The following is a 12,777-nucleotide window of genomic DNA, read 5'->3' on the forward strand; positions in this document are numbered from 1 at the left end:
TGCTCTCAGGTGAGTCTGCTCTAAACTCTCAGGTGAGTCTGCTCTCAGGCGAGTCTGCTCTAAACTCTCAGGTGAGTCTGCTCTCAGGTGAGTCTGCTCTAAACTCTCAGGCGAGTCTGCTCTCAGGTGAGTCTGCTCTAAACTCTCAGGTGAGTCTGCTCTCAGGTGAGTCTGCTTTAAACTCTCAGGTGAGTCTGCTCTAAACTCTCAGGTGAGTCTGCTCTAAACTCTCAGGTGAGTCTGCTCTCAGGCGAGTCTGCTCTAAACCCTCAGGTGAGTCTGCTCTAAACCCTCAGGCGAGTCTGCTCTAAACTCTCAGGCGAGTCTGCTCTAAACTCTCAGGCGAGTCTGCTCTAAACCCTCAGGCGAGTCTGCTCTAAACTCTCAGGCGAGTCTGCTCTAAACTCTCAGGCGAGTCTGCTCTAAACTCTCAGGTGAGTCTGCTCTAAACTCTCAGGCGAGTCTGCTCTAAACTCTGCTCTAAACTCTCAGGTGAGTCTGCTCTAAACTCTCAGGTGAGTCTGCTCTCAGGTGAGTCTGCTCTAAACTCTCAGGCGAGTCTGCTCTAAACTCTCAGGCGAGTCTGCTCTCAGGTGAGTCTGCTCTAAACTCTCAGGCGAGTCTGCTCTAAACTCTCAGGCGAGTCTGCTCTAAACTCTCAGGCGAGTCTGATCTAAACTCTCAGGCGAGTCTGCTCTAAACTCTCAGGTGAGTCTGCTCTAAACTCTCAGGTGAGTCTGCTCTCAGGTGAGTCTGCTCTAAACTCTCAGGCGAGTCTGCTCTAAACTCTCAGGTGAGTCTGCTCTAAACTCTCAGGTGAGTCTGCTCTAAACTCTCAGGTGAGTCTGCTCTAAACTCTCAGGTGAGTCTGCTCTAAACTCTCAGGCGAGTGTGCTCTAAACTCTCAGGCGAGTCTGCTCTAAACTCTCAGGCGAGTCTGCTCTAAACTCTCAGGCGAGTCTGCTCTAAACTCTCAGGCGAGTCTGCTCTAAACTCTCAGGCGAGTTTGCTCTAAACTCTCAGGCGAGTCTGCTCTAAACTCTCAGGTGAGTCTGCTCTAAACTCTCAGGTGAGTCTGCTCTCAGGTGAGTCTGCTCTAAACTCTCAGGCGAGTCTGCTCTAAACTCTCAGGTGAGTCTGCTCTAAACTCTCAGGCGAGTCTGCTCTAAACTCTCAGGCGAGTCTGCTCTAAACTCTCAGGTGAGTCTGCTCTAAACTCTCAGGTGAGTCTGCTCTAAACTCTCAGGTGAGTCTGCTCTAAACTCTCAGGTGAGTCTGCTCTAAACCCTCAGGTGAGTCTGCTCTAAACTCTCAGGCGAGTCTGCTCTAAACTCTCAGGTGAGTCTGCTCTCAGGCGAGTCTGCTCTAAACTCTCAGGTGAGTCTGCTCTAAACTCTCAGGTGAGTCTGCTCTAAACCCTCAGGTGAGTCTGCTCTAAACTCTCAGGCGAGTCTGCTCTAAACTCTCAGGTGAGTCTGCTTTCAGGTGAGTCTGCTCTAAACTCTCAGGCGAGTCTGCTCTAAACTCTCAGGTGAGTCTGCTCTAAACTCTCAGGTGAGTCTCCTCTAAACTCTCAGGCGAGTCTGCTCTAAACTCTCAGGTGAGTCTGCTCTCAGGCGAGTCTGCTCTAAACTCTCAGGTGAGTCTGCTCTCAGGTGAGTCTGCTCTAAACTCTCAGGCGAGTCTGCTCTAAACTCTCAGGTGAGTCTGCTCTCAGGTGAGTCTGCTCTAAACTCTCAGGCGAGTCTGCTCTCAGGTGAGTCTGCTCTAAACTCTCAGGCGAGTCTGCTCTAAACTCTCAGGCGAGTCTGCTCTAAACTCTCAGGTGAGTCTGCTCTAAACTCTTATCCCACAGTGCTCCTAGAGGAAGGTTTAATGTAAAGCAAGTATTAAATCATGTTGGGAGTAAAAGGTGTTTTCTGTAGATCAATGAAACCATTCATTCATTCTGTTTTCCATGATTTACATTTGATATCAGCTCATCAGTAGAGACCAAACCTCTTCAATGAATTCACCTTCTAAAGATATTCATCAGTAGAGACCAAACCTCTTCAATGAATTCACCTTCTAAAGATATTCATCAGTAGAGACCAAACCTCTTCAATGAATTCACCTTCTAAAGATATTCATCAGTAGAGACCAAACCTCTTCAATGAATTCACCTTCTAAAGATATTCATCAGTAGAGACCAAACCTCTTCAATGAATTCACCTTCTAAAGATATTCATCAGTAGAGACCAAACCTCTTCAATGAATTCACCTTCTAAAGATATTCATTACAGAAGAGTTGGCGTCACATGTTGGAGATTTTAATCCAATAATTCAGCAAAAAATGTTTTTACATTTTCTCCAGAAAAATCTTAGAATTTAAGAAAAAAAAAGCCTGAGAGGAACTTAGAATCATTAGGGAAAACAAATCGGGAAGTTGCAAAAAATTATTGTTACAGTGGAGGAAGGGAGTGGGGAGGGGTGTCTAAAGTCAAAGATGAATCTTGATTGGGTCAAATTTGACCCCGAGTCACCCAAAACAATTCTGCTGGGTCTCCCCAGACCCCAACACCAAGTGATACACTTTTTTTTTTAGAGACCTTCAGACTTGGCTCAAAATCAGTGTTGTAGTGTTGATAAAGCTGTTGTGTTATTATATAATTGAACTTGAGACCCCAACACAACATAGAAACCACACGTCTGCCATTTTCCCTCTGTTTATTTTTCTTTCAAATTAACACATCAAAATAAAACTCTCCATCCTCCCGTCAGAAACTCTAAACTTCCAGCTTCATTTCTTTAAAAATATATCGACGACGGAGACGATCCTTCAGATAAAGTGCGTAAAGTCTGAGAGAAATGTGGAGCTCTGAGACGAATCAGAGCTTCCGAATAAAACAGATTAAAGTTCAACGCAGCAGAAACATTAATATCCTCTCGCAGTGAAACCTTTAACAACGGGAGGAAGGTAGAAGGTGTGTTTCTGCTCATTACATTAGATTCTTATCATCCTCTCATTAACGGCATGTTTCACTCTGAAGCCCAAAAAGTGTGTTTCTTTAACCTAAAAGAACAAAGTGGAAGATAAACATGTGAAGGATCATTTTTTATGTGGCTCTAAATACATTTAAAATGTATATATTATGGATTTAAATAATCAGAGTTGAATCTGTCCTGAGCGATTCCACTTCGGAAACAAACTATTTGTTGTCAAAGGATGTATTTAACCATATGTTTATATTTCAGGGTTATATTTGTAATCGCCATATTCTATTTATTTAAATGTGTTTTGAGAATGTGTAGATTGTCATCCTGTGTGTTAACGCCTGCATGCTTTGTGTATCATATTAATGAGGATAATAATAGAGTCTCGCTGCTCCACAGGTGACGACTTTCTCTGCTGTTGATTTTTAGTCGATTTTGGATTGTGTTGATCCAGACATCAGTTCATTGATCAGTCCGTGTCCAGGTGTCAGGTGTCCAGGTGTCAGGTGTCCAGGTGTTTCTGAATCACTGTCGTCTCTACAGGCCGAGCGACTTCCTCACGATGTTCTGAGCAAGGCTGTAGAACTGCTGCCGGTCTTCACGCCACATCTTAGAGGCGTCAACGTTCGCTCCACTCTCATCGTTCGGCTCTGAGAGGAGGGAGGAGACGAGGGAACAAGGGAGGAGACGAGGGAAGAGACAAGGGAGGAGACAAGGGAGGACATTAGGGTGAGTCTTTATGAAATTGTAATAACTCCTGTAACAGCAGTGTAACAGCAGTGTTACAGCACTATAACAGCACTGTAACAGCACTGTAACAGCACTAACAGCACTATAACAGCAGTGTAACAGCACTGTAACAGCACTGTAACAGCAGTGTTACAGCACTGTAACAGCGCTGTAACAGCACTGTAACAGCACTATCACAGCACTGTAACAGCACTATCACAGCACTGTAACAACACTGTAACAGCAGTGTAACAGCACTGTAACAGCAGTGTAACAGCACTGTAACAGCACTGTAACAGCAGTGTTACAGCACTGTAACAGCACTGTAACAGCACTGTAACAGCACTATCACAGCACTGTAACAGCACTATCACAGCACTGTAACAACACTGTAACAGCAGTGTAACAGCACTGTAACAGCAGTGTAACAGCACTATAACAGCAGTGTAACAGCACTGTAACAGCACTGTAACAGCAGTGTAACAGCACTATAACAGCACTGTAACAGCACTGTAACAGCACTGTAACAGCACTGTAACAGCAGTGTAACAGCACTATCACAGCACTGTAACAGCACTGTAACAGCACTGTAACAGCAGTGTAAAAGCACTGTAACAGCACTGTAACAGCACTGTAACAGCACTGTAACAGCAGTGTAACAGCACTATAACAGCACTGTAACAGCAGTGTAACAGCACTATAACAGCAGTGTAACAGCACTGTAACAGCACTGTAACAGCAGTGTAACAGCAGTGTAACAGCACTATAACAGCACTGTAACAGCACTGTAACAGCACTGTAACAGCAGTGTAACAGCACTATAACAGCAGTGTAACAGCACTGTAACAGCACTGTAACAGCAGTGTAACAGCACTGTAACAGCAGTGTAACAGCAGTGTAACAGCACTATCACAGCACTGTAACAGCACTATCACAGCACTGTAACAGCACTATCACAGCACTGTAACAGCACTGTAACAGCAGTGTAAAAGCACGGTAACAGCACTGTAACAGCAGTGTAAAAGCACTGTAACAGCACTGTAACAGCAGTGTAACAGCACTGTAACAGCACTGTAACAGCACTGTAACAGCACTGTAAAAGCACTGTAACAGCACTGTAACAACACTGTAACAACACTGTAACAGCACTGTAACAGCACTGTAACAGCAGTGTAAAAGCACTGTAACAGCAGTATAACAGCACTGTAACAGCACTGTAACAGCAGTGTAACAGCAGTGTAACAGCACTGTAACAGCACTGTAACAGCACTGTAACAGCAGTGTAACAGCAGTGTAACAGCACTGTAACAGCACTGTAACAGCAGTGTAACAGCACTATAACAACACTGTAACAGCACTGTAACAGCACTGTAACAGCAGTGTAACAGCACAGTGTAACAGCACTGTAACAACACTGTAACAGCACTGTAACAGCAGTGTAACAGCACTGTAACAGCAGTGTAAAAGCACTGTAACAGCAGTGTAAAAGCACTGTAACAGCACTGTAACAGCAGTGTAAAAGCACTGTAACAGCACTATAACAGCAGTGTAACAGCACTATAACAGCAGTGTAACAGCAGTGTAACAGCACTGTAACAGCACTGTAACAGCACTGTAACAACAGTGTAACAGCACTGTAACAGCACTGTAACAGCACTGTAACAACACTGTAACAACACTAACAGCACTGTAACAGCACTGTAACAGCAGTGTAAAAGCACTGCAACAGCAGTGTAACAGCACTGTAACAGCAGTGTAACAGCACTGTAACAGCACTGTAACAGCAGTGTAACAGCACTGTAACAGCACTGTAACAGCACTATAACAGCACTGTAACAGCAGTGTAACAGCACTGCAACAGCAGTGTAACAGCAGTGTAACAGCACTGTAACAGCACTGTAACAGCAGTGTAACAGCAGTGTAACAGCACTGTAACAGCACTGTAACAGCACTGCAACAGCAGTGTAACAGCACTGTAACAGCAGTGTAACAGCACTGTAACAGCACTGTAACAGCAGTGTAACAGCACTATAACAACACTATAACAGCACTGTAACAGCACTGTAACAGCACTGTAACAGCAGTGTAACAGCACTGTAACAGCACTATAACAGCAGTGTAACAGCACTGTAACAACACTGTAACAGCACTGTAACAGCACTGTAACAGCACTGTAACAGCAGTGTAATGTACCTGCAAGCATGCTGACCACAGACAGCAGGATCTTCTCCACGCTCTGCACTGGACTCCACCTCTCCGCGCTGCTCTCGTATCCCATTGGATCGTCTCCTGGAGCGTGAAGGATGGAGATACAGACCCTCCCATCAGGGTAGACTGGGGGAGAGGGGGGAGGGTTGAGTTCAGGTGCATATAATAACCAATACGGTTAATACTTTAATGGTCAGATCAAGACTGAAATGTGACTTGCATCACAGCAGCTCCATGTGTAACACCAACAGACATATCAAGACAAATAACAAACATCACAGCAGGATCAGTGAGAGCTGCTCACAGGGCCTTCAGCGTGCATCTGATCTGCAGCTCTGTGTTCACTGAGAGGACTGGAGCACAGAGGATGCTTCAGGCCGACTGGAGCACAGAGGATGCTTCAGGCTGACTGGAGCACAAAGGATGCTTCAGGCTGACTGGAGCACAAAGGATGCTTCAGGCTGACTGGAGCACAGAGGATGCTTCAGGCTGACTGGAGCACAAAGGATGCTTCAGGCTGACTGGAGCACAGAGGATGCTTCAGGCTGACTGGAGCACAGAGGATGCTTCAGGCTGACTGGAGCACAAAGGATGCTTCAGGCTGACTGGAGCACAGAGGATGCTTCAGGCTGACTGGAGCACAGAGGATGCTTCAGGCTGACTGGAGCACAAAGTATGCTTCAGGCTTACTGGAGCACAGAGGATGCTTCAGGCTGACTGGAGCACAAAGGATGCTTCAGGCTGACTGGAGCACAGAGGATGCTTCAGGCTGACTGGAGCACAAAGTATGCTTCAGGCTGACTGGAGCACAGAGGATGCTTCAGACTGACTGGAGCACAGAGGATGCTTCAGGCTGACTTTATTGATCTCCATTAGATGGTAGCAGCTCAGATTCTCTGTCAGAGCATGCTGTGGGTCCCAGAGGATGCTGCTGGAGCCTCTCAGGTTATTATGGTCTGTGAGTCAGGAAGTCTCTGACAGGGTGACCAACAGTCTGTGAGCAGATTTGTAACAGGTGAAGCATCAGGAGAGGGGGGAGTGTTGAGTTCAGGTGCATTAAACTATCAGACCGACACACCTGAAGAAGCTTCAGTCTGAAACAGGTCTTTCTTAGAGAACAATATCAGTCTGTTGTTTTGTTCAGTTGGCATATTGGATTATATCGCACAGTGATTACGGTACATAAAACACTTCTGACATTTCCCTTATTTTTCTCCATTCCCATCATCAACAACGAGCTGCTTTGGAATCACAGTCGAGACATGAGTAACTCCTGGAGTAAAGCATTCATAACTCCTGTAATAATATAGTAAGAACTACTTTAAATCAATGTAAAAACGCCTAAACAACAGTCATAGAAGAAACCACGTAGTTCTTTGTTGTTTTTCTAAACTTCTGTTATTGGAAGCCGGTACGCTTTTCACTTCAGATTTCCCGCTGTTTTCCCCGCTGTTTGCGTTTAAACTTCAGAGGCTTTTCGTTTAAAAGTATTTTCTTATAAACTTTATTCAATAAAATTGTAATTTTTTTTCTTTATAAATCAAAGAGCTTCTGCTTTAAAAGGAAAGACACTTTTTAGACTGAAAGTAAAAACCTTTTTCAAAAACACTTTTTAATGAAATACATGGCGCCTCTTTTTACGTTAACTTTATAAATCCAGATGATTTTTAAACTGAAACTTGAGATGCTATTTCCCAGACGCTGTGGTGTCTCTGGGGATTCGGGAGGAACCGAGATATTCACAGGGAGTTTGAGTTTCTGTGAGGCAGAGATTATCAGAGAATCAAACATCTGACGCTTCTTATCTGCGATCGAACAGCAACCTGCAGCCGCAGCGTTACTTTAATATGAAGCACACTTCAGAGGATCAGAGGATACATTCAGAAAGTTCAGCTGAGGGCCATGAGGGTGTGTGTGTGTGTGTGTGTGTCTCTCTGTGGTGTGTGTGTCTGTGTGTGTGCCTGTGTGTGTGCGTGTGTGTGTGTGTGTGTGTGTGTGTGTGGGTGCCTATGTGTGTGTGTGTGTGTGTGTGGTGTGTGTGATGAGGGGTCACCAGCGTCTCGTCCTATAATCAGACTCAGAGCGGCTGCAGTCCAGTAATCAGACGGTAATGACAGCATGCTAATGGACATGCTAACGGCATGCTAACGGTGTGTGTGTGTGCGCGTGCCTCGACACGAGGAACACTGAACACTGACTAGCTGACATCTCTCAGTGGATGTCTGCTCACCACCTCAAGCTCAACCTTGACAAGACTGAGCTGCTCTTCCTCCCGGGAAAAGATTGTCCCACTCTTGACCTAACAATCAACATCGGCACCTCAGTTGTTTCCCCGACTCAGACTGCAAGGAATCTGGGTGTGACCCTAGATAACAACCTGTCCTTCACTGCAAACATCGCTGCTACAACCCGTTGCTGCAGATACACGCTTTACAACATCAGGAAGATACGTCCCCAGCTGACTCAGAAAGCGACTCAGGTTCTGGTCCAGGCTCTCGTCATCTCACGCCTAGACTACTGCAACTCCCTCCTGGCTGGTCTACCTGCATGTGCCATCCGACCTCTGCAGCTCATCCAGAATGCAGCGGCTCGTCTGGTCTTCAACCTTCCTAAATTCTCCCACACCACTCCGCTCCTCCGCTCCCTTCACTGGCTTCCGGTAACTGCTAGAATCCACTTCAAGACACTGGTACTTGCTTACCATGCTGCGAATGGATCTGGCCCTTCCTACATCCAGGACATGGTTAAACCGTACACCCCAGCGCGTGCACTACACTCTGCATCAGCCAAACGACTCGTTGCGCCCTCGCTGCGAGGGGGACCCAAGTTCCCATCGGCGAAAACACGTGGGTTTGCTGTCCTGGCTCCAAGATGGTGGAATGAGCTCCCCATTGACATCAGGACGGCAGATAGCTTGCACTTCTTCCGGCGCAAACTGAAAACTCATCTCTTTCGACTCCACTTCGAGCGTTAGAACTATTAACGAAGCACTTTTATACTAATAAAGGACTGGCTTACCTAAAGCCAGTTGAGTAGCACTTGAAATGTTTGGCTCTATGAAACCTGATGTACTTATATGATTCTGTTTTCTTCAAGGTTGTGTCTTCCTGGTCGAATGTACTTATTGTAAGTCGCTTTGGATAAAAGCGTCAGCTAAATGCAATGTAATGTAATGTAATGTAACACACTCAGTCACAGTTTCAGCTCTGATCGTCAAACATCCTCAAACCTTTAAACAATCGCATTTCTTTAACTGCCATCGAGATGTATTCTGTTTTAATCATGAAACACTAAACTAAAGATTTTAAATGAGTAATCTCAAGAGTTCTGTAGGGAGCTGGTTTTCTGCTGCGTCATTTATCTGCATCTCTTGCATTCACTAAATAAAATATATAAATCATTACACTTTCCCTGAATCTCTGTATTTCTTTCTAATGCTGCGTTCACACCGGATGCGATGTTCGGGGGCGGCGCGATTACATGTAAAGTCAATGCAGAGACGCGGACAGACTCGCTCCGACGGCGAGCATGAAGCGGTTGATGCGAATGCTGCGGAAAGATTGAGGCGATTGGAGGGGGACGCGACACACGCTCAAGTTCAACTTTTAAACTCAAGCGTCAAATTCGCGTGACGCAATCTCACGGTAGCCAATCAGCGGTGAGGATCTCAGCCTGCCGTTAATGACGTAGAACCACAAAACCAAAACATCAGCCGTTAGCTGTTAGCACCGAGAGCTCACAGCTCCTCATGTCTGTTCAGAAACTAGACAAAAGTTAAACAAGTACAAACCACAGACTGCCCGTGTCATGGCAAATACATTCGCTGCTTTATTTATGTCTGTAGGCCGTTGCTGTGAGTGTGGACGGACCGAGCATATACTGCGTTAGCTTAGCCGATCTCCATTCAGACAACACGCATTTTAAAAGGTGTTTCTCTGCCGTCTGTCTGCAGACTTGTCAAAGCATTAATTCATGGTTTTTACTAACCGGTATTAGTATGTTGTTACTTCGGTATCATTTTGAAACGTGTATTACAATTAAAACACGGTCAAATATGTTCATTTTGTTGTAGTTGTAGCTCCCGAGCCAGCGCGTCTTGTTTGAATGATGCGAGTAAACACAGCTGACAGCCGCGGTGAAACTCAAGCGTTTAGATTCTTAGTCCTGTGTTAAATTTCCTTTTTAGTTTTAGTCATATTTAGTCACCTTCATCCTGTTTTGATTTAGTCAAGTTTTAGTCGACTAAAAGTCTGAGCATTTTAGTCTTATTTTAGTCAAAGAAAACTAATTATTTGAGTCTACTTTTTGTCAATGAAAACTGTTGAGTCTTTTTTTAGTCATCAGATTATATAGAACATTTCAGTCAAACTAGTCTAGCCAAAAGCAATAATTTGTCATTTTAGTCAAACTGTCACAATAAGATTATATATTGTCCTTATTTGATGAAAAACTCAGGCTGGATGATTAAGCAGCTTTGCAGAGAGTATCTGGTCAGGTTTGTGGTGTTGTTACCAGCTGTGTTTTGCCACATTGCTTCCCTTCTGATGAAACAATGCAGTAGCTTTTTTTCTCCGCCTCATTGTAGCGAAAATGGGCCCAAATATCGCATTGTTTCTTTCTCCCAAGCAGTGGTGGCTTTAGACTTTTTCGTTGTCAGTCATTTTGACGGACAGGATCGTAACATTTCCGTCATAATCCATTATTACCCGTCGAGTGCACAATTTATCAATCACTCGCGCTGACGGGGGGTATTCGGTTAACGCGACCACTGCTCCCAAGCCCTGTTGTTGCCATTTTATTTTCTGTTAAATAAGGTTAGTTAGACCATGAGTTAGACCCGAGTCTTCCTGACAGTTCACAGTGTGCCGCTGCCCGGTGTAATTCAAATGTGCCGCCGCGCGCAGCACCGACACACAGCTGCTGCCCAGCCGCAGCACAGACACACAGCTGCTGCCCAGCCGCAGCACAGACACACAGCTGCTTCCCAGCCGCAGCACAGACACACAGCTGCTTCCCAGCTGCAGCACCGACACACAGCTGCTGCCCAGCCGCAGCACAGACACACAGCTGCCGCCCAACCAGAGCACAGACACACAGCTGCCGCCCAGCCGCAGCACAGACACACAGCTGCCGCCCAGCCGCAGCACAGACACACAGCTGCCGCCCAGCCGCAGCACAGACACACAGCTGCCGCCCAGCCGCAGCACAGACACACAGCTGCCGCCCAGCCGCAGCACAGACACACAGCTGCCGCCCAGCCGCAGCACAGACACACAGCTGCCGCCCAGCCGCAGCACAGACACACAGCTGCTGCCCAGCCGCAGCACCGACACACAGCTGCTGCCCAGCCGCAGCACAGACACACAGCTGCTGCCCAGCCAGAGCACAGACACACAGCTGCTGCCCAGCAGCAGCACAGACACACAGCTCCTGTCCAGCCGCAGCACCGGTAATGGAACTGCTGGGAGAAAAACTGACTATCAGAGATGAAACGTTATCTTTGATAATATGTAGTCTAATTTTTCGTCAACAAAAGTAAAGAGAGATTTTGGCATAGTTTTTATTTAGTAAACTACATTTTCGTCTCGTCATCGTCTCGTTCTAGTCATGGAAAAAAAGGTAGTTGACGAACATATTTCGTCATAGTTTTAGTCAACGAAATGAACACTACAGTTTGAACGCAGCATTAGACTCATATTTGTAAAGTGAATTGAGAAGACGAACGAAAGCTAATTAATTTTGTATTTCCTGGTCCTTTCCCTCCTGATGCCACCTGTGTGTTTCCAGAGGACAGGTGACCCTCTGAGTCTCACCTGGACAGCAGGAGCATTAGAGAAGGAGAGAGGCCTTACTGTTGGGGTGGAACATGTCCAGGTGACCCTCTGAGTCTCACCTGGACAGCAGGAGCATTAGAGAAGGAGAGAGACCTTACTGTTGGGGTGGAACATGTCCAGGTGAACCTCTGAGTCTCACCTGGACAGCAGGAGCATTAGAGAAGGACAGAGACCTTACTGTTGGGGTGGAACATGTCCAGGTGAACCTCTGAGTCTCACCTGGACAGCAGGAGCATTAGAGAAGGACAGAGACCTTACTGTTGGGGTGGAACATGTCCAGGTGACCCTCTGAGTCTCACCTGGACAGCAGGAGCATTAGAGAAGGAGAGAGGCCTTACTGTTGGGGTGGAACATGTCCAGGTGACCCCCTGAGTCTCACCTGGACAGCAGGAGCATTAGAGAAGGAGAGAGACCTTACTGTTGGGGTGGAACATGTCCAGGTGACCCTCTGAGTCTCACCTGGACAGCAGGAGCATTAGAGAAGGAGAGAGGCCTTACGGCCCATCCACACTACAGCTTCAAAAAAAGCTTGGAGCTGGGCGCGTCTGAAGCTCGACCAACAACCAATCACATGAATCTCCCGCCCTTGACACACAAGCAGCGGTTTGATTGGCTAGAGCTTGTACTGGCATATGATTTGATTGGCTGGCGCTGGCTAGAGAAGGAGAGAGGCCTTACTGTTGGGGTGGAACATGTCGCAGGTGAACCTCATCTTGGGGGGGCTGAGGGGATAATCTGAGGGGAAGCTGAGGACGGCAGGGAACACGCCGCCTTCAAAGCATGTGTCCTGAGGACCCCTGAAGCACAACAGGAGGAAAGAGAAGGCATTGGACATTACAAATTAAAAGAAATAAACAAGAAAGTAGAAAATATACATGTTGAATTACAAAATGTACAGTAACACATATAAAGCAAGTTGGACGTAAATAATATGTTCACATGACCACATGTTCATCTTTGATTTCATTAATCTGTGCTGTTCTTCATTCTCTCCCTGATGCTGTTCAAATACTGAACTTCCCCACGGGGTTAA

The 12,777-nt window shown here is 46.1% G+C and overlaps 1 protein-coding gene across 1 annotated transcript; it reads right to left on the reverse strand.

Moving 5' to 3' along the window:
- Positions 1–2,689: 2,689 nt before the first annotated feature.
- Positions 2,690–12,564, reverse strand: ube2g2 (ubiquitin-conjugating enzyme E2G 2 (UBC7 homolog, yeast)). Its single transcript, XM_034234230.1, has 3 exons — positions 12,423–12,564; positions 5,896–6,036; positions 2,690–3,623 (listed from the first exon to the last, which is right to left on the reverse strand). Exons 1-3 carry the CDS (start codon positions 12,454–12,456, stop codon positions 3,511–3,513), a joined length of 288 nt encoding a protein of 95 aa, XP_034090121.1. The 5' UTR covers positions 12,457–12,564; the 3' UTR covers positions 2,690–3,510.
- Between the last annotated feature and the right edge of the window lie 213 nt (positions 12,565–12,777).

The sequence above is a fragment of the Gymnodraco acuticeps genome, unplaced genomic scaffold (assembly GCF_902827175.1).
Source record: "Gymnodraco acuticeps unplaced genomic scaffold, fGymAcu1.1, whole genome shotgun sequence".
NCBI classification, from domain to species: Eukaryota; Metazoa; Chordata; class Actinopteri; order Perciformes; family Bathydraconidae; genus Gymnodraco; species Gymnodraco acuticeps.

Bases quoted from the DNA above. Each gene is read 5' to 3' on its own strand.
- ube2g2 (XM_034234230.1), bottom strand. From the start codon at position 12,456: ATGAGGTTCACCTGCGACATGTTCCACCCCAACA. The intron at 6,037-12,422 runs GTAAGGCCTCTC...CCTCTCCCCCAG, and splicing joins CGACATGTTCCACCCCAACA to TCTACCCTGATGGGAGGGTC. The intron at 3,624-5,895 runs GTACATTACACT...CCCTCCTCTCAG, and splicing joins TGTGGTCAGCATGCTTGCAG to AGCCGAACGATGAGAGTGGA.